This window comes from Pelobates fuscus, chromosome 1, assembly GCF_036172605.1.
Source record: "Pelobates fuscus isolate aPelFus1 chromosome 1, aPelFus1.pri, whole genome shotgun sequence".
In the NCBI taxonomy this organism is placed as follows: domain Eukaryota; kingdom Metazoa; phylum Chordata; class Amphibia; order Anura; family Pelobatidae; genus Pelobates; species Pelobates fuscus.
This window is the reverse complement of record NC_086317.1, coordinates 103,365,826-103,392,776: the sequence shown is the minus strand read 5'-3', so window position 1 is coordinate 103,392,776 and position 26,951 is coordinate 103,365,826. Positions and strand designations below refer to the sequence as shown.

Here is a 26,951-nt window from a genome sequence, read left to right as displayed (position 1 = left end):
AACAGCAATCTCCATTGATAAATGATTTTCTTTTGTCTTAGTATAGATGTTACTCCTTGAAAGCATCTTCTTGCTGACAAAGTGGCCATCGAATATCTGCAACGAAGCTAATGTCCCTGTAGCTTTCATCTTTGAGTTTTTTTTCCTTATTTCTTTCGTAATTATATCTTTAAAATAATAGTTTGCAAATCGGACAATGACACCTCTGGGAGCTGAAATATCTTTTGGTTTTCTTAACCCATGAAATCTCTCAACTGGGTGTGAGTCATATGAAGATCAATCCGTTATTGATGAGAATAAATTTAACAAGTAGGTTTCTAGCTTCTGATATTTAACATTTTCTGGAATACCTCTTATACTTAGGTTCTTCCATCTTGATCAGCCTTCACGATCTGATACTTTAGCTTCTAAGTACTGGATTTTGGATTTTGGGAGTTTTCAGATTGCATCTGCATATAGTCATTCTGGAATTGAATAAGTGCATCCTCTTTAATTAGTGTGTCCGCTTAAGTGGGATAATTAGACCCCTGCTATCAGTACTCAGTACTGTAGCAGTATTTTCTGTATGTTCTAATTGATCTAACCTTCTGTCACTTAGGTATCACCAGCGAACCTTGCCTGATTCTCTGCGATTCAATATATTAAAAAGAGAACTTTGTCTTGACTTGGACTGTTAGTTGGACTGGGTTGTTGTAGGTTTCATGTTCTGGTACTGGCTGGATTTAAAGGTATGACACCCGGTTTCAATTTCCTGGTTATTCCTTGGTATTCCTACCCTCAATTGTATAACTGGACTCTGACCTAGGATTGTTTAAACGACTCTCTTTACTCTGCTTCCCAATGGGTTTTCATCTGTCGCACTATACACGAAGTTGGGAAAAGAGAAGAAAGAAGTCCTGCCTGAGATCAATGTATTCTGCCTATTCTACATTAAGCTTGTGAGTGCATCTTAGTCTAAAGGGATTTTTTGTGTTTTTTTGATCTGCTCCATTAGCAGTCCTTTTTTCATTTTTATTTGTAGGTTGTTTTTTCTATGTTGTATGTGAATTACTTATCTGTATCAAATAAAAACACTGTTTAAGTGTTACATAAAACATTCTGGGATCTATTGCATTTTTTATACTTTTCATTTATTTTTTCTATGTGCGTGTCGTTGAATGCAAAAGTGATATAAATGTGTATAGTCTGCTGGGTATTTGTTATTGTGATATTTGTGGTAATGTTTATTACATCTTTGGCTTATTACATCTTTGGCTCTTCCACCATTTGCTGGGTACCTCATCAAAGATATCACAATCTACTATCACCATATCTCTGAATCAGTTGCTACAATCAATGTAATCAGTGTTACATCCATTACCTCTACAGACAATAGTTGTGTGTGTGGACCTCAAGACAGGCTCCAGTTTGGAGGCAAGCTCAATATGTTACAAGTTTGTACGCTATACCTCAAAGGCTGGTGATTTCTATGTATGCCATATATAAAAAGGTATACATCCCCTTTAAGAAAATAGAAAGGTTGCCCCAAATATCCTCATTGGTTCCTCCATCTCCTCTAAGCAAATGTATATAGAAAAAAAAGGTAATGCTGTAAAGCTCATCTAGAAAAACAAATTATTAGTACTGCTCACAAAATGGCAGTATGAAAGTATATGTAACCAGAGAACATCTGAATGTGCATTTCCTGGTTAAATGCTTTTATTATTATTATTATTATTATTATTATATGTATCAGACCACACATCTCTGCTGAAATCCCCAAAGATAGTCCTGCTGTACTCAGTTACCCCAGAAAGGACCTAATTGAGGCTCCAGTAAAGCACAGTACATAAAACAAGGATACAAATACAGGGTACAAATATAAATCAATTAGATACACATATAAAAACCTATTTAATAAATGTTTTGAACATTCTTAGTGTGTGTCTCTTATTATCTTTTTGAAAGTCTATTTGATTTATATACTGACCACTCCTACCGAATGGGGTTTGTTATGTGCAGATCAGATAAAGACCGCATATATGTATGAACAAGTTAACTCAGCCTATCACATTTTCCCTTGAACGTATCAATTCCAGTCTGCAATGTCAGCTCCACAAACCCCTTCTTTCCATTCTTGCTCTCCTTCTATTCCCATTTCAACTATCATTACCCATGTCAGCTTGTCTCCCTCAATTTTTATATGTAGGCCCCTTCCTCCCTCTTTCCATGCACAATTCTACTTCTTCGTATACCTGCTTCCACAATATCACTGGACATTTAGGCCAGCCTTGCCCATGGTAGCGATACCCGTGTCTCCATGCAATCTTTGTCTGTGACTCCATACCAGCCATACTAACATTATAATAATAAATCTCCCAAAGTCTTCATGAAAACTCTGCTTATGTCTTTCACTTACCCTCACTACAGCTATCCATCATGTCAGTTCTACCCTTGGTTGCATGTTAAGTCTTTCTATTCCTTCATTTGTCCTTGAATATTTTCCTTTACCACCATTTACTTTACATCCACTTCCTATGCATGCCAGGTGTAGATGCAGGTGTAACTGTGCATACACAGCAACGTGAGAGAAGTTCCAGTGGTGGATGGAAGAGATCTCATGGTCTTGTAGCAATGTCCCCAACATACTGTACCTAGCCTTACAATAGAGACTTGTGGATGGAACTCTGCATAGGAGCTACACAGCAAATTAAATAATAGAGGATTACATAGGCTATCATGTCTGTGTAAAATATTAGGAAAAATACTTAAATAAAACTGGTTTTGTTTTGATAGTTAAAGGACCACTATAGGCACCCAGACCACTTCAGCTCAATGAAGTGGTCTGGGTGCCAGGTCCACCAGGTTTTAACCCTGCAGCTGACAACACTGCAGGGTTAATCGAGCCTCTAGTTCTCCACAGAACAGGGCCCTAGTCACCGTTTCCTTTAAGGAAATCAGTTTAATGAGTTGAACTTTATTTTAGGTATCAGTTGTCCTTTAATCTATAAGAACACATGGACACATCAAACATTTTATACAAGTAAAGCATTAAGAACTTGTATTACTAATACAAGTTAATCTCATATTCTTTTCAAGTTGGAAATTTAGCAAGAATTAAAACTGCATACTTGACCTCCATCAATATAATATAATTAATTCAAATAACATTTTCTTATGCGGAGTGATTTTATTTTTAATCACAATTTTTCATAAATATATAATGTAATCATTGTCTTAAATAAAGTTGCTTACACATCACGGCACTCTTGGCTATTTGTATTTGTATGATTTTTTTGTATGTATGTGTATGTATTCAAATAAACAGTTCTGCTGACATGTAACAATTACATGCATTTTTGAGAAGTTAACCCTTTGTCCCCACATGTAATATATCATTTTGTTCAGGAGAAACAGTGCTTTCATTTCCATCAACTATTCATCTATGAAACTTAATTTAATATAAATAAAATAAAAACTTAGAAATTAAGACATTTTATTTTTCAAACTTTACATGGCATTTTAACTGTGAATGTCATAATGTTGTTAGCTTTTACTGCCTAAAAACACACATATTTGTGTTCAATGATGTCTTACGAGTAAAACAGTACCCTTATGTACAGGTTTTATGGGGTTTTGTAAAGTTACTGGGTCAAATACAGATCTTTTTCTATTTTCAGTTTTTACAAATTGAAATTTGCCAGATGGGTTTGCTGGACCTATGTTGCCTTTGAGACTATATGGCAGCCCAGAAATGAAAATTACCCCTATCATGGTATACCATTTGCAAAAGTAGACAATGCAGGGTATTTAAAATGGGGTATGTCCAGTCTTTTTTAGTAGCCACTTAGTCACAAACCCTCGCCAAAGTAACCGTTCATATTTGTTTTTATATAAATAGTACCTATGTTAATAATATTGAATATTCATGGATAGAGTCCCAATGAAGAAATTTTTTTATTATTAAACTAATATAAGCTGAATGTGTGTACAAGACATGTATATATCACATGCTGTCACATACTAAGTACTACACATAGTTTAACATAATGAGACAGTGTAACTAAAAAAAAACAGACACAGGATTGCCAGAATGAGATAATACTAAAGTAATTAAGTTTACTTTTTAAATGTAATGGATTGCTACAAGGTTCCATTGTATTAGAGAAGGTAAAAGAGAGGCCAGGGGGGGGCGAAGCCAACAGCGCATCGAAGCAGCCGCCATTTCTAACTGCTCTGATCACACAACTAAAAATCCAGGCAATATCAGCAAACCCATAGCCCATCGGCTGAATCCGCAGATGCCTTTCTTTCAGACGTCAGGCACAAAACGCTGCACTAAAGGTTTTGGGGCCTACAGCACCCACGACCAGGACCTAGCCAGAGAGCTGACATCGTGGCTCAGGTCGTGCTCACAGCACACAGAGGCAGATTACCATACCTCGGAAAATATGGACGGAGGTCCCACAAACCAACCCCATGCGCTCCCAACCAACAACGGGACATAAGCAGCATGCTACAAACCCCTCCGCCCGCACGGACCCGAACCGCCACGGCGGCTTCACCCGCGAGGTATGACGATGAGAACTCTGTACACAGCAAGGCCACAGCCGACACAGACGGAGCAAACCCACAGACCACAGGTGAATCAACCCCAGCCACCAAGCAGGATATCCAGACCATGTTGGCTGGACTCCAACATAACTTGCAGCAAATGTGGCAGGCACACCTGAAGGGGCTAGCAGCGGAGGTCCAGGTGGTGACAGCCCGCACTCAAGCCGCAGAACAAGAGGTGAGAGACCTACGCCAAGACCTAAATGCACTAAAAGACACAGTCACCTAGATGCAAACCGCACAGGCCAATATTACCAGGCAAGGGTATCAGAAACTGTACTATGGGAGGAACTCCCGCACTTTATAAGGTGCTTAGTGACCTCACTCCTACCCAACAAGCAAGCAAAACACTTCACGTTTGACGGCGTATATCGCATTGCCAAATGCTTGCAAGCACCAAAGACAGCACCATGCGACATCATCTTGCGATGCCAAACCCTAAAGGATAAAATAGCCTTAATGGCAGCCATTAAAGGGAAAACGCCCCACAACTTCGAAACGCACCAAGTCACGTTCTTCCAGGACCTGAGCAGGGACACGCTATCATGGCACAAGAGCATGCAGCCTATAACCGCTACTCTACAAACAGCAGGTCTCACATACAGATGGGCAACCCCTAGATCGCTCGTACAAAATCTCTACCTTACGAGAAGGTCCGACCTTACTAGCCATGCTGGGACTGTCCAACAACACCACAGGACCACCCACTATGAACCCTGAGCCAATCACACAACCAATTTTTTGTTATTGTTAATACTGTTTATATTGCTCATATCTTCTTATATTTTTGATCTATAGTTTGACACCCTAAGAATGAACAACTGTCCCCTCAATGACGCCGAAACGCTACCCACACACTTGTAGACCCACTGCAGTCTGCGCTGAGTAAAACCAACTGGCTCCTGGGTTCAACACCTCCCCCCCTCCAATACCCTAGAGGGAAGGACGAACACAGACAAGGGAAAGGCGAGAGTATCCCCAACTGACATATACCCAGTAGAACTATCTAAAGCGTACCAACGCTCTCGCTTCCTCACAACCCTAGCAGGCACCGAACAGACCATTACCACACTAGTGACACACTCGATAGTAGAGACCAGAAACCTGTCACACTGGCACACAACATGACTAAACACAGTCCCCACAAGTCAAGAGGGAAAATCAACCCACCGGAGAACATAGGACATCCTACAATATTCGTGGTAACCCCCTCAGGCGGTACTATACCCGCGACTTACCTATATCACTAGAAGCCCCCCCGCCAACCTATGATGAGCCTTCTTAACTATTCTACACACATAGAACAAAACAGATCCCTAGGACTGACTAGACCACTTCACAGAGTGCATACCATCTCTAGGCCTGACATGTCCCATACCCTACTGAATACCGGCCTATATGCTACCATGTTATAAGGCGTTATGGAAATGTTATGACTAATCATTATGCACTGAAAACAAAAATAAAGAATAAAAAAAAAGAGTCCAGATTTGTAAATATCATACTTTATGGCCCAAAAAGTAGTTGCTATGTCTGGGAAGTCTCTTTGAAGACTGACAGATATGTGACAAATGAACCAGAAAAGATAAGACAACTATGACGTCAAATGCATCACGAAATTCCATTAACCCCTATACAAAGTGGTAGTAGGACTTCTTGATGAGAATTGCTTGTGGTGTTACAACGCCATCTATTGACCAAAATCTATAAGGCAATCAACAGAAGAAGGTGCACTCACCTGGCTCCATTGGTCACTTTAAATAAGTGACGCAAAGAAAGTTAAGAGAAGCTCTTCCTTATAAATTAAGGAAAGCAAGAGACAGGAGGTTCATTAACCAAACGCTGGACACATCTAACCATCTGTATCTTTCCATCTAAATTCTGGAACTTTGAACACTTTGTCTTTTTCTGAAATTCTTTAATAATCAGAACTCTGATAGCATCCTATTTCCACAATTTTCTACTCATACTTGCATACAACATTCATGGAATATTTTTTCCAAGCCTAAATAATTTCTTCCAAGAAAGATGGTAAATATGCTGGTTTTATTTTATTTTATTTAATTAATAATTTTTACTAAAAGCAGAAATTCCTGGATAAAACTGATCAGATTTTAAACCTTTGAATCATAATTAGCTGAGGAAATATTTGGTTCAACATTCCATTCCTGCAGGTGGAATAAATGAGCAATATTTTTACTGGTAATTTGCCAAGTATAGCATATCGAGCTATTATCCAGAGATATTGACTTATCTGAATTTAGGGTTAGTTCATCTTTAATCAGGATAGTTAATCATCTGCAGTGTAAAAACCTGGTTAGAATTATTCTTTTGAGTTACTGGATGGAAGTAAATTGATAATTAACTTATTGGTGTGAGAAATATTGTATTTGTTAGATGCAATATTAAAAGTGTTTTCAGAATTGTAGCCAGCAGTGAATCAGTTAAATCAGTGTGATTCAAACTGGCAGCAGAAATCATGGCTGGAAGCTGTGCTGCTGTGTGCTCTGTGTAAAGGAACTTTAAAGCTAAGAGATTTCTATAATCTTGTTGAAAATTGCATCTATGTGAATATAACTGTTGATTGAATTCTAGAGGGCGTATTTGTAATTATGTATGAAACTTCTTCAGAATAAAATTAACATATGTTGCTATTGAGCTATCTGTAATTGTGCCATAACTGTTGGCATATTGTATAATTATGTTACCTAAATATTCACTGATTATTGTGACGCATGTTACATATTATTATTATTATTATTATTATTATTAATCACAATAAATTATATTTTTATAATCATTTGTGATTAATGTGTGAAATACAAAATTCTCTAATAATGTACTCCAGGGTCTAAAAGAGTTAAAATAGTACGGAACTTCACTTTAAATCAATCAAGGAGAACAGTGCCAATATATCAATTTTTAATACAATAAAAAATATAAAATTAATGTTTGATAATTTTTATGAAAATAGTATTTTTAATATGTATCACCCCATAAATATCCTCACACAATAAGGGGGAGAAATGAGGGAATGAACTCTCCTATTTCACTGTTAGCATTACATTAGTATTCCACAGAATGATGAAGATTGCTATATCACTTTTTACATACCTTTATTTTAGACATAGATTACTTATCTGTACTAACTGTATGTGGGCATTATGCTTAAATGCAGACATGTTGCCATTTTAAATAAGCTATATTACTAGTAATATCATCAGGGTCCTTACAAATACATATAAGCAAGGTATTTGATCACTTCTATTTATCTATATTTGTTACACCAACTTTATGAGAAAAACTGTATTTTGCATTTTTTTCCGAACATTTCAGACTTGTATGAAATATTGAAAGGTAAGGGATACTGTATACAACCTAAAGCTTTTACGTTTATTTGAAAAACAAATCTATAAACAAAGCTATAAGTTTCATCATACTTTGTATAATAGCTGTGCATAACATGTTTCAAGTGAATGCTATTCTAATATTTTTCCAAAAAAAAGTGGTTGGTAGTGAAGTGGTTAAAGATTCCTCTAATCTAGTTCCTTAAACATTTTCCAAAACGTTTGAAATGCCAGCTGGATCTCTACTGTAATGAATTATTCATAGGAATCCCCAGTGATTATTTTTCTTTGTTTTGTTTATCAAGGCTAATGATAGAAACTTCTGTCTTTATTCTATAAACCTTAAATGTTCATACATTTTCATGAAGACATTTTTGTGTATCAAGGAAGACAACTGAATCAAGAAGTATAGGAACACAATATTTTAATTGTTTTTTTAGATTAATATTGACATAGGGTTTGGTATTAACACTTAGTAAATTATGTGCTTTGTATTAGAATTGATCAGTAAATGGCAGTTTAGTTAACAGATCTCTGTTAGTAGAATTAACTGTGGTTTCATAAATCTAATGCAACATCTATCTCAGCTCCAAAAACTGTTGAATCTACAGTTTAGGTAATTTATTTCTGCCATCTAGTATATTTAATAATATGTTTAGTCACAATCTATCCCAACTGTAAATCGGCAAACATTGAAAGAAAACGTTAAAAAAAAATAAAAAATAGAAATCACTTAGAAATGTTTCTCTAGTAGTACCATAAAATCAGAGCAGACTATATTCATGAAAAGTATTAATCTAACAAAGTCATTTCAGAGTTATGTAACCCTTCTTGACTGCAATAAATCCTACAGCAGCAGCCATAGAAAATAAAGTAGTATGGCCAATGAAGCGCAGTAATCCCTGAGCAGATGGCAAATTTCTCTCCAAAAATGTTGAAGTAATCGGAATTGCTGGAACATCCTGGATAGTCAGAAAGAAAGAAAGAAAAAGTGGAAAATTTTACTAAAAAAATAAACCTTCACTTTTACTAAATACTATTAAAATCCTCATAAACCAGTAGTACTATTATCGCTGCAATATATGGCAGAACTATTGAATAATACAGTTCCAGAATGTACCAGTGTGAAAATTGTACTACTTCCTATGAAAATAATACATTGAAAAGGATATAGTTTAATAACACCCACATTACTGGATACAAATATCTGTGAAAATCCCTGTCTTTACTATATTACAAAATAATACATTGCAGAGGATATAGTTAAAGGAACACAATAGGGTCAGGAATACAAATGTGCATGCCTGACCCTATAGTGTTAAAACCCCATTTTAGGTTCCCAGGTTCCCCACCTTGCCCTCTTAAATAGGGTTAAAACTCACCTTTATTTCAGCATTGTGCAGGTCTGTCGTGCTGATTGATGATCTCAAGCAATCCAATGCTTTCCTATAGGAATGCACTGGGAGGCTATTGAGCATGTGCATCAAAATGCCACTCTGTGCCAACCAGCGTCTCCTCATAGACATGCATTGAATCAATTTATCTCAATGGGGAAAGTTCAGCGTCTCCTTGCAGAGCACCTGCTCGTTGTGCCGCACTTACCCAGGCAGCTAATCTAGTAGCCGTTTGAGTGACTGCCAGTGGAGGTGTCCCTAGGGAGCAATGTAAACATCCACTTTTCAGAGAAAAAAAATGAAATATATTAAAATGCCCGCAGGGGCAGGCTATAGACACCATAACAACTACATTAAGCTGTAGTTGTTCTGGTGACTATAGTGTCCCTTTAACCCCTTAAGGACCAAACTTCTGGAATAAAAGGGAATCATGACATGTCACACATGTCATGTGTCCTTAAGGGGTTAAATAACTCTTACATCACTGGGTACACATTTCTGTAAAAATCACTGCCTCTGCTATACTACAAAATAATATATTGTAGAGGATATAGTTAACTAACTCTTACATCACTGGGTACAAATATCTGTGAGGTAGAAAAAACTGTCAGTTCCCTGTATATATGTAAGGCAGTCACAAGCTAATCTGTGACCTATTTGCCAGCCGGATCCATCCACCCCCCAAAAAAACCACAGAGAAAACAAAAAGTTTGAAAGCTTTCAAGCTTCTCAAGAGTGCTAACTAGGATATAGGAAAGCCAGCTTACAATTATTTCACAGAATAATTACATAACTAAGTTTATAAACGCTCTCCCGGGCTAGTCACTCAATTGTGAATTGTGATAAATTGAAAGGAAATTTTAAATTGCAGAGCTAATTAACTGGCCTTTTCAATTATTTTTATTTTATTTGTGATTTTTGCCAAAATTTGGAACTACACCTTGAATTCAATTTGAATTCTTGTCAAGTCACACTTTAGTGAATAACCTGTTCTGTTGTAGATCTCGAGCAGTACACTGGTAACTTTGCAGTTCTCCCACTGACAAGCACTGAAAAATCATTAACCTTTTACAAGATATATATATCATATGATATATATCTTAGTAGAATCGAAGCCTTAAAAGAATAACGTAATCTAGATCTTATATTGTTAAATTGGGAGCAGCGCTTTGATGTGTTCTCATATGGTTTATTGAACAAGTAGAATGGGGGCAATGGAAGATAATATAGTGTAGTATATGGGTTACACTGGAATATGGTTGAAAAAGAGATGCACTTACAAGATATGAAGCTATCGGGTAGACTTCTAATGAACACCACCACTCGGGCTCGAAGGGGCAGAAACAATGTAGACCATATGTACAAGTGAATAGTGTACTAAACTACTAACTATATCAAACTAACTATCAAATAAAAAATTAAAATACTTGATATATTCCTGTTTGTGCAGATGACCACTAATGAAGTGGGGAATTTTATCACTGACAGACCTTTTAAACATAACTTCACTCAATAAGAAAGGCAGGCCTTACAATAACTTAAAACACTGTTTTGAAGTCATCAAACTTTTAGACAAAGGGGGAAACATCTTCCTACTTAATAAGACTCAATATGTTGAAATGTGTTTGCTAGAAGTCATTCCCCTGTTTAGATTACATTAGTGTCATAGATGCAATTTCGGTTTTACTTTGAGTCCTCCCTTGTGGGCTGAACCACCTGCCCTTCCTCCTTGCAATTCCATGTAAATACGAGTGAGGAAGGTGTGACAATTTCACCGCCCACTTGGTCAAGTCTTGATATGATTGGTTGTATTGTGTAACCAATCAGTGATTGAGGTGCTTTATACAATACCTATAGTTCCTGTACTCCGTACCCCATGAACATTTTTTTATAGGCGAAATACGCATCATGGCTCTCATTCTCTGTTCTCATTCATTTGCTATATAAGGTTTAGTGCCCAGGCTGGTGTAACACGTTAAAAAAGCCCTATGCTGTGGTTAAAGGCATTCGTTTTACAATTATATTTCTTTTTTTAAGCACTTTATTTATTTTAAGCCCTGGGCTCTGTATATTTTGAGTGTTGTGTGTGTGTCTGTGGTGGTTAGGTTTTATATATCTGTGTGGTAGATTGAGTGTTGTGTGTGAGGCATGTGTAGTAGCGGCATGCTGTATGTGGGGAGGTGACTGAGTATACCTGTGTGAGTTGTTTGAGTGTGTGTGGGTGAGTTTGAGTGTGACTGAGTGTCGTGTGTGTATTGTCTAAATGTGGGTGTGTGCATGTGTAGAAGTTTTTCTTTTGTCCCCTCCTGCTTTTTTTTGGAAGAAGAGTGGTATAATCCCTGGTGGTCAAGTGTAGGTACGCTGAGGAGCATTATCCCTGGTAGTCTATTAAGGTAAGTGATGTGATCTGCACCAATATTAAGACCTCCCTTGCAGTTCAGTGCTCTAAGGAATTGGGAAGTACTAGGGAAAACGTAAAGGAGCTCTTAAAGTGGAGGTGCAGACCACAGCATTCCCTAAACAAAGTGAGTCGGAACAGGGCCATGAAGGAAGATCTTTTGATATGCCTTCTAGCTCAGGGAGAGCCTCGCTCACAATCAGAGCTGGAGCTTCAGGCCTAGACAAAGGCTCAATGGGCCCCTTTCTAAACCTGTGCCTTAGACAGCACCTATGCCATCCTTAATGATTTTACATTGCTGTACCGGCATGTTAAGACATGCTTTTAAAAGTACTAACCAGAGATTCAGGTTCATCCACCCAGATTTCATCTTCTGCAATGAGTCTCATCTTGAACATTATCTGAAAAGGAATTACAGTTTTAGTGTCACCTCTGAAGTTAGGGATTTTTTATCTAAGAGACAGTTTGATTTAATTAAATGCATTGCTGCAATTGCACATAAAAGCATTAGATATTAACACGTTAATTCCGAATGTGCTCCATGTCATTTCACAAATCTAGCAACAAATTTTGCATTGTTCCAAGTTAGGCCCACAAGTTGGGGTGCCATTAAAGTAAATTAAACTAAATGCACACCTCCCAACATTTCAAAAGGGGAAATTGGGATGCTTCAATTTTAGTATTGTGTTTTAGGTGTGGTTAGGTGCATGCAGGTTGTTCTACACATTTTTAGGTGACTTAATAATAACAATTTATGAAACTAAAATGTCATTCGGAACAAGAACAATGTATTTTATTTAAACTGATTTTTAAAAACATTTATTGTAATTCAACCCTTTAAGGACATTTGTCCAAGTCTGGAACCAAAACAAAATCTAGAATTTGTGCTATGTGTTTGTTCCACTATAATTTAAGTGTTTCTCTTTAATTGCCCCCATACATCAAAATGACTCATTTAATATGATTTATGTATGCCTAGCACAGGATTAAAGGACCACTATAGTGCCAGGAAAACATACTAGTTTTCCTGGCACTATAGTGCCCTGACCCCCTTCCGCCGGCTCTGGGGAGAGGAAAGGGTTAAAACTTACCTTTATTCCAGCGCCGGGCGGGGAGCTCTCCTCCTCCACTCCGCCTCCGATCCTCCCTTTCAGCTGAATGCGCATGCGCGGCAAGAGCTGCGCGCACATTCAGCCGGTCTCATAGGAAAGCATTTACAATGCTTTCCTATGCACGCTTGCGTGTTCTCACTGTGATTTTCACAGTGAGAATCCCGCAAGCGCCTCTAGCGGCTGTCAGTGAGACAGCTACTAGAGCATTTGGAGGCTGGATTAACCCTATTATAAACATAGCAGTTTCTTTTATTAAAAAAAGGGTTAATCCTAGAGGGACCTGGCACCCAGACCACTTCATTAAGCTGAAGTGGTCTGGTTGCCTAGAGTGGTCCTTTAAGTGTGAATAAAATGTTAAAAATTTTATAAAACAAAACCTTTTTTTTTTTTAAATGTTTGGATATAATATTATTTACACATCCAGTACAACTACAGAAAAAAACCACAATCTACATTTCTCTACAAATTCTGATTGTTAAATACCAAATATGTCTAGGATCTAAATAAATTTTTGTTATTTAATGTTAACCATTACCTTACCCTAACACTAACTTATGTAAATTTGATATATAAAAACGTAGTGATAATTTTCCATTTAAAATGCTATACTTATTGTGAACGTATTACTGTAAATACCTCTCTGGCGGCTCTCTCTCCAGCCTGTATGCCGCCTTCCATGTATCCACTCCATTGCGTAGCAGTTTCTGTGCCAGCGAAGAAAATTTTCCCTTCTGGTGTGCGAATAATACTGCGTATTAAAAGATTAGATTAGAATGATTGTTTCAGTGATCAAGAATTTTTGGAAATGTGGTAAATAAATCTGAGGACTCTTTTGAGAAAAATAAGTGCGTGCTTAAACTATGAGTTTAGCTTGGAGTGACATGATACCTATGTATTTATTTACTTCCCACCTCACCTTCCAAATTGGGTCATAATTCCTGGAGGAAAATATGCAGTGTAACAGCCACCCGAATATTGCTCTTTACTCCAATCCTTCTCTTCGTAGTACACTGGCTGTTAAATACATATATAGAGTATATAGAGTATTCATAAGTGCATTTTTCAAATAGCAAAGAAATGTTGTCCTTAATTCTGCTGGGAAAAAAATCATTAATTTTTCTTTTCAAATATGTACAAGCATCAGTTATTATAAGAAAATTAAGATTTTTTTTACTCAGGAAAGGAGCTTGTGGGGAACTGGAATGTGACAGTTATGTAGCAGAAGGAAGGGAATGCTTACCCTGTAGAGACAGCTATACCAATCCACAGTACGTTAATATTCCTAATTTTCTTAATCCGTCTGTGATATATCTGCCCAGTATCTTTATTAAGAAAGGACTGTGCATGTTTTACTGTAGATCCCTCTGGATTTACAAACACCATTTAGTGTCGTTCTAGGAGCTTAGAATCTTCATGCACATCATTTTATCACAGATCTCAAACAAATAATACAGAAATGGGTTAAAACACGTTTGTGTCTATTAAACACGTTGTCCTAATTCTACATGACAAATAGATCAATAGCTATTGAGAGGTTATATAAGTCAAATTATAGTACCAGCTCTGCTCTGGTCACACATTTAACTAGACACATCTAAAAATGCAAAGGGGCAAATTGCGTTACTGACATAAAGTGTATAACTATTACATACAGTACATATTTTTTTCCCAAGAAAATCTAGTTTTGGGAAAAACGTTTTGGACCAATCAAAATTGTGCAAAAAGGTAAAATTTGCTCTATATGGATCACAGATATGATAAGAAATAGCCAATAAAGGCAAAAAATGAATGTGCAGTAAAAATAAAATCTATGTTATATACTATATATTCATTACATATATAATATATAAATATAGATCATTTTTTACTGCTATTCCTTTTTTACCTTTGTTGGTCACTTCAAACACTGTAAATTAATTTAACAATTAGTTGCTGTCCCCTAAACATTTATCATCTTTTTTCCATCAAGCATCTTTTATTTTGGCACCACCGAAGTAGCTCCTAATCACGAAACTACATGGCTTGACCATTTCCATTTTAAAAAAATTGTGATCCGTCGTAATAGCATTTCAGAGTTGCAGAATTTGGATGAATCTCTGATCACTGAAAAGATTGCGAGTTGTTGCAAACCAAAACCACAAGTCTACATATAACCATAGAGACTTGTGTAATGTTGATAAATGTAAATAATGAATTTCTTTTGAACTGTAAAATATTTAATAAAATGCTAGATTAAAAATTATCCAATTAACTGATTTCCTTCCAAGCACATACAATAATTTAATTTTCAAAGGATTCCCAACTTTTATTAACTATAGCAACATATACTAGAGTGGAATGCTCTCATTCATACAACTGGTTGAGTAGCTCGAAAAATATTTCCTTCTCTAGCTAAACATGAAATTCTAGGCGAAAAGTGAGGATTAACTGGCGCTTGAGCGTTTCATAGATCCCTGAATATTTACAGAATACTGTCTATGTGTGTTTCTTAACCACTTACTTGGGACCCAAAAATGGGTCACTCTTGGTTAGAACAGGCATATAATATTCATCAAATCCAAGTAATCTGCCTGCAATAAGATGTTCACTATAATGATGTATCTGTCTCTGTCAGGCCTAATTTCAGCCATATGGTGGTTTAGCTAAGCAAAATTTATTTAACACATTTTCACGCCATTTGGTTTACAGATAACGTAAGAAAAAGTAACCAATAGTGGGAAAAAGAGGAGAGTAGTAGAAATCTATTACTATATATTTACGTTTTTTTTTTTACTGTTTCTTCCCTTTTCCCCACTCTTGCTTACTTTTTCTCATTTAATCTGTAAATAAGATCAACATTTAGTGACTGCTCACCAGCCACCAACAATCTCTTTTTTTAGCGCCATGGTTGGAATTCAGAATCATGATTAAAACAAACATTCTCGGACATTGAGATTCGTTTGTTTCGTGAATCAGCTACATTTCAGCTTGGAGTTCAGGAATTCGAACGATCACACACGATCGGATGAATTGCACTTTGTAATGTTTCATGAGAAAAGTTTTTTTTAGTATGATTTTTATTTATGTTGAGTCCTGCGACACAGGGTAGAAAAGAGGACCAGTAGGATTTGTGTTCCAAATACACACTCTACATTCTTAAGAGAGACACTTGGTTGGTATGAAAATGTAAACTGCGTTGAACATGTCAAAATCTTCAAAATATTTTTATTCTTTCATGTTAATTTAAGTAATAACTTACATGTAATGCTTCTTCAGTGCCCATTACTTTTGCGTATCCCTCACATATTTTTCTTTTCCTAAACAAACAGTTATACATTATCATTTCTACATTTCATAAGATAAGCACACATTTACAAAAAAGAAAGAGTTGGAATATGAAACGTGCAAACAAATGGTATGCATGGTTTACTTAATGTCAAAATATATGTCATACAAAATTGGGTACCCTATGCTTTGCTATTTTTAAACAATAATGTAATTCACTGCCACACTAAATTAGCTCAGTTAAAGGGACAATCTTAGCAAACTAAACAACAATGTTCTTTGCATAGCTCTTTGCCTGACCCTGTCTCCATTCTGTCTGTAGGTTATAACATTAGCAACTTGCTAATAATTTCAGGCTTTAGGCTCAATGTCTGTCATTGGATTAACACAACTTGGTTTCAGCAATTCTATTGCTTGTGCTGGTTGGTATTTTAGTATCTAAAGACATCAGAAAACACACAAACCATAAACTTTTAATATTTCAATAATTTATTGCTCTCCTGATGCAGTGTAAGCATCATGGGCTGTAAATCAGGTGCGGTCAGAGTATGTTAAGATAGTTCAGTTATAACTTATTCACTTATTCATTTACTCTACAATTTAGTATCACAGTTTATCAGTGTAATGGGTCAGAAAATTGCTACCCTTCCTGAGTCCAGTAAATTTCTGGTTCTTCAATCTTCTCTTTCAGCATTTCCTGACGGAAAGTAATTCTAGATGCACAGTCATTAGAGACTTTTGTCACATGGGGGCGTCAGAGCACATATAAGCACCTTGTAAAATATAGGTGTGTACCCATTGAGTTAGGGCAAGGGTACTCAAAAGGCAGATCCCCAGATGTTTTAAAACTACAGCTTCAATGATGCTTTGCATTCTAAAGGCATTCCAAAGGTATGCAAAGCATCATGGGAGTTGTAGTTCTACAACATCTGGGGATCCACTTGAGGCAGGGGATATACAGTAGTGAGTAAACCTCTTAAGTATTTCCGTATGTACTATGATACTGAAGGAGGAGTGAAAGTTTGGTCATTTAATGCCAGGTGAGATACAGGCACGCAGTGTTGTCAACAATATTGTATTAAGTAACAGTTACCCTTCCCACCAAGCCTGGGGGCACACTGATTGTAACTAAGACCATATCTTACAAAGATAGTAATTTTATTTTTATAATCTATAGCAATAACTATTAGAGGTGTTCATTAGACTCGTGAAATTGTCTACAAAAATCTGTTTTTAATTGTTTTAATGGTAAACGTGCTCTTATATCATGCCAAATCCCCTTACAAGACCACACAAGAGAACTATTCTTGCTGATGCTTCTAGAATAAATTTAATTAAATTACATTTTATTAAGTGTCACTTAGCTTTGAGATAACCATAAAAAAACGTGTGCACCAACTTTCAGTATTTCATTTGAAAACATCTGTGCCATGTCTAAAACATACATTGTTTACAGCTTTTATATTTTTGTGTTTATATGTATCTAATTTACATATATATTAAGAAATTTCTGCATAATATCAGTACAACAACCAATTACCATTTTAATTGTCAGATATAGTAGTCATTGTTGCTATGTCCAAACATTTTCAATAGAAATGTCAATATATCGCCTTGTTAGTAAGAGCAAATACTGGGTGCATATGTATATATATAAATACATACATAGGTGAAGCAAGTACTGGGTAACTAATTAATCACTAGACAAAGCCTAGTTATGGTATTACAGCAGTAGCTTAGTGTGTGGCTGGTGGAATGTCTAGTTTGAAGATGGTTTTAAAAACCAAGAAATGTCCTCGGAATCAAAATCAGAAGTTCCTCTGATAATCATCAGCATTTGTTAACATGAAGACCCGACAGACACAATTAGCTTCTTTTCTAACGAACAATGCCTTCTCACACTTATGTTTTAGCTACTTAATTCCTTTTACATTTCACTGAACTTATAGACATTGCTAAACACAGATCTTCTTAATATCGGATATTTAAAAACCTTTGAAAACAGCCCCAAGGACTTTATGTGCAAACCTTTACAAATGCATTCCTGACAAAACAGTTCATAAAATCAATACTCTCACAAATAATGCCACATGTTCCAATAAATAATTAAAAGTACCTCTCTTCTTTGCTTAGATTCGCCAATGCAGTTGCTTTTCTCGAGAGAATGAATCTATAGAAAAACAATGAAATTGCAAAGAAAGATTAAATGATGAATGTTTTTTTTCAATCTACAAACAATTTAAAATGTTAATCTACATATTTTTAAATATACAATTTTCACTTCATTCAGCAAATTTGCAGAGACCTTCACCAAACCACCCAACAGAAAATATATATATATATATACATATGAAATACAATGAGAAATTTAATTTTCATCTCAACCAGTAAACTTTCAGAGGCCTCCCATCCACTAAACCACCTAAAAGGTCAATATATATATATAAAAAAAATAATAATAATAATTTCACCTTATCTAGCAAACTTTCAGAGAATGGGGATGCTGAATGCCAGTGCACTGACCCAGGAAGCACCTCTAGTGGCCATCTGAGTAACTGGAGATGTCCCTAAGGAGCAATGTAAACTCCTTTGTCTGATAAGCCAGTGTTTACATTAAAATGCCTGCAGGGACTGACTATACTCACCAAAACAACTACATTAAGCTGGAGACCCATTAACTGTACTGCTGTTAATAACCAGGCTATACTCTTATTGACCATGCTAATGGGATTGTGTATTTATTTATTGTGCAGATATTTTTTAATCAAATGGGAAAGGACTCGGCACATATAGACACATTTCATTTTCACAAATCTCACCCACTCTCTTACTTCCGCCCACCCTACTTTATAGAATGCCTCTCCAGCTATGATATCTCACTCAATTACTTCCTAATTCACTTTATATTTCAAATTTTTTTTGCAATTATCTTTTAGTTCTCTCTGGCTATCACCTTCAAATTCCCTGTTACTTTGTTTCAGTGCCACATTTTAACCTTTAGATTGCAGTCTCATGGACCATCTAGCTAAGTATTTTTTTATAAAAGAGCTTTAATGTCTAGATCTCCGGTTTCGACAGGGTACTTTTTACCTTTGGTATTGGTCTGTTTATGTTTTACCCAATTGAAGAGCAGCACAGAATTAATTGACACTTTATAAATACCAGTGAAAGTAACAATAATTTATAAGGACGTATATTAGGACATCTCTAGTAATGCAATAAGTGTGATTAATTGCAATTTGGTTCAACACCATTTGTACAAAGAATGCACACAATGTATAAACCTATTTTCAGTATTAGTTATCCTTACCCTATGATGGCTGGCTTTGATCCATCAGGTTTAGTGTCATCCAGTGTGAATCCAATTGGTATACCTTCATCTTCAATCATCATACATGCACAGTACCCTTAAAAATTGTATGTTTGTTTAAAAATCAGACTTGTTGAAAAGCAATCCACATAATAAAACAAATGTGCAATTTGAAACAACTCAAAATATTCTAAAGTTATTTGTTTGCTAAACTAAGCACCAGGAAATTATCATTCCAAAATCAGATGTAAGAGAAATGAAGAACTTGTGAACGTTGACTTGAAGGGGGCTCATTGTTAAAGAACTGCTGGAACAGGTCTATAGCATTCAGTCAACAGCACATTAACCTTGTGTGTATAATGCTGAGTCAGCAGCCTGTATCCTTTGTCATCAGCGACAGTGAATTGAATTTTCCTGATAAGTTAGCCGGTAAAATAGAGGAATTAAAAAGTAGGATGGCTACTTACCCTTTTTCTTCCAGAAGGCTTCCTTGTAGTACACCATACATTTAATAACAGACCCCATTGGAAGACGCTGAATTAACTGGTTTCTAACAGCAGGGAGCTCTGGCTTAAAGTGGATCTTTGTAGTTAGAACTGGTGGTATGGCACTGATAACATATTTGCCCTATAATTAAATTGAAAAACATATACAAGCTTCTTTAAAAAAAAGTTGGAACAGCCAGGATATTTGATACTAGAGGTGGTCAATATCATAGAATGCAAGTCCCAAATCTAAATGGTATTAATATATCATTGCACACATTAACCCCTTAAGGACCAAACTTCTGGAATAAAAGGGAATCATTACATGTCACACATGTCATGTGTCCTTAAGGGGCTAAAGGCACTCTAAGGGCTACTATTAACCAAAATAATGAATATATAAACATGACACACTCATATGCCAATTTGTTGGCATCTGGTGGATGAGTCTTTTTTTCCTGCAAAGAAGCTCAAACAATGTGTGTCATTTACTCAACATGATTATGGAAATGTTTTGCATGGCTTTGGACAATGTTAAATAAAGTCTGTTATTTTTCAATATTTACAAAGCCACATTTATGCTGAAACGTTCCAATTTCACTTGATCCCAAAGGTGTGATAAGACCTAGTGATGTGTGGAACCAGCTTGCAATCATGTGTGATAGCTGACATGCTGTTGTCAGTAGATCTTACCCGCTAAGATGCATTATATCATTTTTGTTTATTAAACCATTCCCATTAGAGTAAACTCTAAAATGGTAGCGTATAAAATCCCAGGCAGTCAGACTTCTCTGAAATGATGGAGTTACAGTGTAAGGCATCAGCAACCCAGTCCCAAGCCTGCTCACTGGGGTTTACATTTCTTACTCATTTTACTGTCTAATGAGGTAACAACTAAGCATCTAGAACATGTCTTCTTGTTTTATTTATCAAGCAGCAGCAGCAGCAGCCATGTAATACAATGTTTTGCTATCTGAGTTAATCTTGTTACGTTACCAGGGAGTACATCATTATCTTGTATAAAAATACTTCCATACTTCTGCTTCATGTCTCTGCTTAATGAAGGGTGTTAACCCCCTTAATATGGTAAGAAACAATTCTTCTATAAGCCTTTGGCTGATATATAATTATGGGAGCTGTAGTTCACCCACATCCGGTGGTAAGCAGCCTGACACAGGGGCATTGCTGGGCTGGGCTGGGACTAGGCCCTAACTGAGGTCCTGAAAAGCCTCCGTTTTTATTTAGGAATTGTTTTATTGTTAGCCATAAGTCTCTTTTAATAACAGAGCGAAATAGCACAAATTTCATAAATGTTATTAAGTGTGGCAGTGCAACTTCAATACCCCATATTTGGAGTTAATTTTAGAGCACAGTGTGAAGGTATTGCTGTGGGTGCCGTGTTTAATGCAGTGGGTGCAAGTACAGGGTTAATGCTGCAAGTGTAAGGTTAATACAGCAGTTGTGGAGTCTATAAATATATGTTTACTTAATAATGTGAATTCATACAAAGGTTTAGTGACATAATGTGATTCACGTAGCCTATTAGACTTGCATAAAGGTTGTGGTATATGTAGGGATTTGGAGATGGGATTTTTCATCCTTTTGAAGATGTTCTAGTGCCTGCAGTCCTGTTCCTCAATCCTACACTCCAAAACCCAATATTAAACTTGGTAGAAGGTTTGGAAGAGTGGCTTCAAACCATGCATCCAAACCCTCTGCGTAAGAGAGCCAGGATCTCACTTGCCATCTCTCGTACCATAACACATGAATGTACAGTGCTGTCACGCTCAGCCATAGATGATCACTGAATACAATGATTCTCTATAGAGGAACTGTAGGTGCATCAAGGTGAGCGTCGCACACGTGGCTATGTTCCCAATTGCTCCTCTATGAGGAACATTAGATTAGCTCGTCAAACAGCAGTGCCAAAGGAGGCTCGGGCTGGAAAAAAGATGAGTAATTTGTTTAAATTTTTTTCTCTCATTTTTTTTTTTTTGCAAAATGTTGAGGGTCAGATTTGAATTCCTAATGCTTCAGTGCTCCTTCAACTTGCTATGTGTGGGAGAAGCCATGAAATCAATTCTTGGACTGAAGCCCCTGTGCTTTTTGTCACCTAGGCATGCTTCTTCTTGACACACATGTGCTAAGAATGATTTATATGCGTTATAGCCTTGCAGGTCTTTTCTAATGTCACATACAGACGACATACAGGCTTATGAGTGCTCTGCAATAAACGAGGACATTAACTCAATAACACTACTCATAAGTAGAGATGTCCCAAACAGTTCGCTGGCGAATAGTTCCCGGCGAACATATGTGATGTTCGGTCCGCCCCCTATTCGTCATCATTGAGTAAACTTTGACACTGTACCACACAGTCAGCAGACACATTCCAGCCAATCAGCAGCAGACCCTCCCTCCCACCTCCTGGACAGCATCCATTTTAGATTCATTCGGAAGCTGCATACATTTATTTCTTTATTTTTTTAATTCTTTATTTTTGTAGTGCATGGAGGTATAACAAATGAGCATGTGGTACCCCAACGGCATTCCTCATGCTTTTCAAGTAACAATTGTAACAATAGGGTATATGTTAATACGTGCACATTTTATATGTTAAATTATTATGAGGTTTGTCAGTCAGATTCAACAACTTGGTAGTGTTTAGACAGGCTTAGACAATTTAAGAACATCTTTGAATTTAAACAGGCTTAAGCTTACGTCATAGTGAATACGTTATATTAAGCAGTGCGTGAGTATATATATCTACATTTAGATAATTTAAGAACATCTTTGAATTTAAACAGGCTTAAGCTTACGTCATAGTGAATACGTTATATTAAGCAGTGCGTGAGTATATATATCTACATTTAGATAATTTAAGAACATCTTTGAATTTAAACAGGCTTAAGCTTACGTCATAGTGAATACGTTATATTAAGCAGTGCGTGAGTATATAAATCTACATACTGAGAACCAGGGTGAGGCTATGTCTGAGGTGGTTAACTATGATTGGCCCTGGCATGTTTGTTAGTCTGGCCTGCATGGTTGTCTGGCATGAATAAAAGTAGCATGTTTCAACTATATTAGTAGTTAGACTACTTTGCACTAAAACATGGAAGACATCCTAGTATGAATGGTGATCAACCGCTCTCAGAGACTATGCATTGCGACATGTATATGATGTGGAAAGGTTAACTGTTATGACCATCTATAGACGAAGTGGCTTTAGCTGCACCTTAAGGATCACCAGTCCGTGGGTGCTGTATCTCTGCGACTGCTATTCAGGAGCCATAGATTGCCGGGTATTGTTGCCAATGCTATTCAGGAGCCATAGATTGCCGGGTATTGTTGCCAATGCTATTCAGGAGCCATAGATTGCCGGGTATTGTTGCCAATGCTATTCAGTGGGTGAGTCCTGTAGCCTCCTGGTGGGCTAGAGTCCATAAAGCTCGGTGCTGGCCCTCCAAAGTCATGGTACTGCCCTGTCATCCTATGACACCCTATGATCCTATGCCTATGGCATGGAGCAGCACTGCAGTGCTTGGTAAGGATGCCGGTCCGGTCTCGTACCTGCAGAAGGGGCTGTAGCATCCTGTGAGGGGTTTGTAGTCAGACAGGGCTCTGGGTCGGCCCCGGTGTTTTTGGCTGCTGGGCCCGGTCTGTCCATCTCGTGGGTCCGGTCCGGTGCCTCTCGTCTCTCCGCGTGTGCCTCAGAGGCCTTTTTATCATGGGCTTGGGAGCTCGTCTCCTCTGGTGGAGAGGGGTTCGCTTGCGGCGTGTGTGGTACATCGGGGTGGACCCTCTGCCACCCTTCCGACTGGGTGAGCTGTCTGTTTGTACAGCAGGAGCTTGGGGATGAAGTGTGCTAATGGTGTGTCGCCCTCCCATTCCCTGCTCCTTTACCTCCTGGGTTGTTGGGGGTGGCGGTTGTTCCAATCGCTTGTATAGTTTGACCCAGAAGTCATTGAATATCTTGTCAAGGCGTTTGAGCGCATCTTCCACGTAGTTGCCATCTAGAGGCTGAGGAGTTGGCCTAACCGACCAGGACGCGGCCGCCATTTTATTTGTCTTGGTGCCGTTCCCATTGGCTCCCCGGGGGTTGGCAGGATGCGGTATAGTCGTGTGCTCATGGTCGGTGAGGACCGGGATGACCCCCGCCGGTCCATGGGGAGGGGGGGAACGGGGTTCCACACTGGCATGTTCAGCTCGGTGTGCTGGTCGGGGAGCGGCCGTCTCCCTCACACCATCCCTGCCGGTAGGCCGCGGCTTCCAAGTTCGTGGGTCCGGTGAGTAACACCATATGTTTGGTATCTACATATAGTACTCCCGGTCATCTTTGTTTGGGCTGCAATTTGAGTCCGGTTTTGGCCTTTGTCAGTGCGGATTACACAAGATTGGGCTTAGCAGTGCTGAAGCCCCAGACAAGCACGTCTGTTCAGCTCTGCAGTTAGGCCCCGCCCTCCGGAAGCTGCATTCTTAGCGAGAGGAGGGACAGTGTAGCTGCTGCTGATTTAATAGGGAAATCGATAGTTAGGCTAGTGTATTCAGTGTCCACTACAGTCCTGAATCTGTACAGTTCTGATCTCTGCTGTAAGGACAGCACCCCAAAAAGCCCTTTTTAGGGCTAGAACATCAGTCTGCTTTTTTTTTTCCCTCTGTAATCTAATTGCAGTTGCCTGCCTGCCAGCGTCTGTGTCAGGCTCACAGCGTATACTGTGCCCACTTGCCCAGTGCCACCACTCATATCTGGTGTCACAATAGCTTGCATTTAAAAAAACAAAAAACTTTTTTGACTGTAATATAATAGCAGTCAGTTTCCTTCACACGTGTGCGTTTCAGGGCCTGCCAGGGCACAGTGTCACACCAGTGCAACTCATATCTGGCGTAACAGTAGTGTACATTTAAAAAAAAAAACAACACTTTTTTGACTGTGAAATAATAGCAGTCAGTTTCATTCACACGTGTGCATTTCAGGGCCTGCCAGGGCACAGTGTCACACCAGTGCAACTCGTATCTGGTGTAACAGTAGTGTACATTTAAAAAAAATATACAATTTTGACTGTAATCGGTTGAATAGCATTTAGTTGTCTGCAAGCGTGTATGTCAGGCCTACAGCATCTACTCTGCCAACTTCTGCCAGTGCACAGTGCCATTCATATCTGTTGTCACAGTAGCTTGCATGCATAGTACCACTAATCGAAAAAAAAATGACAGGCAGAGGCAGGCCACCCCACAGGGGCCGTCGTGGTCGTGGTGCTGTGATTCCCTTTGGCCCTAGAATAATGCCCAGTTTTCAGAGGTCACGTACCCTGAACTCGAAAAGTTCTGAGGACATAGTTGACTGGCTAACACAGGACACCCAATCTTCTACAGCTTCCGCTTGGAACCTTGACGCACCATCCTCCTCCAGCTTAGTTTCGGGCACCTCTCAAGTTACCACTCGCCCACCTGCCGCCACCACCAACACTAGCACCACAGCCGCTTCACTTGATCTGTCAGAGGAGTTATTTACACATCAGTTGGAAGAAATGAGTGATGCGCAACCATTATTGCCAGAGGATGTAGATAACAGGGATATGTCTCAGTCAGGCAGCATTACACACATGGACGTACGGTGTGATGATGATGATGTTGTACCCGCTGCTGCTTCCTTTGCTGAGTTGTCAGATACAAGTGAAGCGGTTGATGATGACGATGCGTCCGTGGATGTCACGTGGGTGCCCGCTAGAAGAGAAGAAGAACAGGGGGAAAGTTCAGATGGGGAGACAGAGAGGAGGAGGAGACAAGTTGGAAGCAGGGGGAGGTTGTCGCAAGGAGCTAGTGGCACAGTCAGACAGCATGCATCGGCACCCGTGGTCAGCCAGACAGCACGCCAATCAACGCATGCTGTGTCCACCACCAGAATGCCGTCATTGCAGAGCTCAGCAGTGTGGAATTTTTTTTGTGTGTCTGCCTCTGACAACAGCGATGCCATTTGCAACCTGTGCCAAAAGAAGCTGAGTCGTGGGAAGTCCAACACCCACCTAGGTACAACTGCTTTGCGAAGGCACATGATCGAACATTACAAACGCCTATGGGATCAACACATGAGTACAAGCAGCACACAAACTCAAAGCCGCCATCCTCCTCCTGGTCCAGCATCTTCAGCCACGTCAACCACTGCTGTCCTCCTTGCCCCCTCTCAACCATCCGCCACTCCGTCTCTCGCCTTGAGCAGTTCCTGCTCATCTGCCCACAGTCAGGTGTCTGACAAGGACATGTTTGAGCGTAAGAAGCCAATGTCACAAAGTCACCCCCTTGCCCGGATCTGACAGCTGGCTTGTCCGAACTCTTAGCCCGCCAGCTTTTACCATACAAGCTGGTGGAGTCTGAGGCGTTCCAAAAATTTGTGAGAGGCAATGCAGAGAGAGGAGTCTGAAGAAGAGGAGTCAGAGGCGGAAGGTGGCTTTGAGGAGGTGGAAGACCAAACACAGCAGGCGTCCCAGGGGGCTTGTTGTCACCTTTCGCAGACCCATGGTGTTGTACGTGGCTGGGTGGAGGAAGAGACCTTCAATGACATCAGTGAGGACAAGGAACGGGACATGGCTAGCTTGGTATACAAACTTGTGCAAATGGGGAGTTTGCGGTTGTGCAAATGGACTGTTTGCGGTTGTTTGCGGTGCGTTAAACGGGGAGTTTGGTCTGTCACTGTGAAGTGGGCGTAACCCCTACACTACCTGATCGATACAACATCATACCTGATGTTTTAAAGCACGTTATTCCAAACAATTTAGGAATGTTAGGTGATTTATGCCCTTTATGGATTAAAACCAGACTCTGCATCAACTATGTAATTTTCCATGGGAGTTTTGCCATGGATCCCCCTCCGGCATGCCACAGTCCAGGTGTTAATCCCCTTGAAACAACTTTTCCATCACTATTGTGGCCAGAAAGAGTCCCTGTGGGTTTTAAAATTCGCCTGCCTATTGAAGTCTATGGCGGTTCGCCCGTTCGCGGACATTTGCGGAAGTTCGTGTTCGCCGTTCGCGAACGGAATATTTTATGT

The 26,951-nt window shown here is 38.6% G+C and overlaps 1 protein-coding gene across 1 annotated transcript in view; it reads right to left on the bottom strand.

Moving 5' to 3' along the window:
• Positions 1–8,347: 8,347 nt before the first annotated feature.
• Positions 8,348–26,951, bottom strand: part of LOC134606750 (amine oxidase [flavin-containing] A-like) — a 69,911-nt gene continuing 51,307 nt past the window's right edge. Inside the window, exons 8-15 of the mRNA XM_063450141.1 lie at positions 19,886–20,045; positions 19,419–19,515; positions 18,225–18,278; positions 16,083–16,140; positions 13,761–13,858; positions 13,481–13,592; positions 12,071–12,133; positions 8,348–8,902 (exon numbers count right to left, since the gene is read on the bottom strand). Coding sequence (XP_063306211.1) covers positions 8,747–8,902; positions 12,071–12,133; positions 13,481–13,592; positions 13,761–13,858; positions 16,083–16,140; positions 18,225–18,278; positions 19,419–19,515; positions 19,886–20,045 — 798 coding nt within the window. The 3' untranslated portion in view covers positions 8,348–8,746. The remainder of the gene's footprint in view (positions 8,903–12,070; positions 12,134–13,480; positions 13,593–13,760; positions 13,859–16,082; positions 16,141–18,224; positions 18,279–19,418; positions 19,516–19,885; positions 20,046–26,951) is intronic.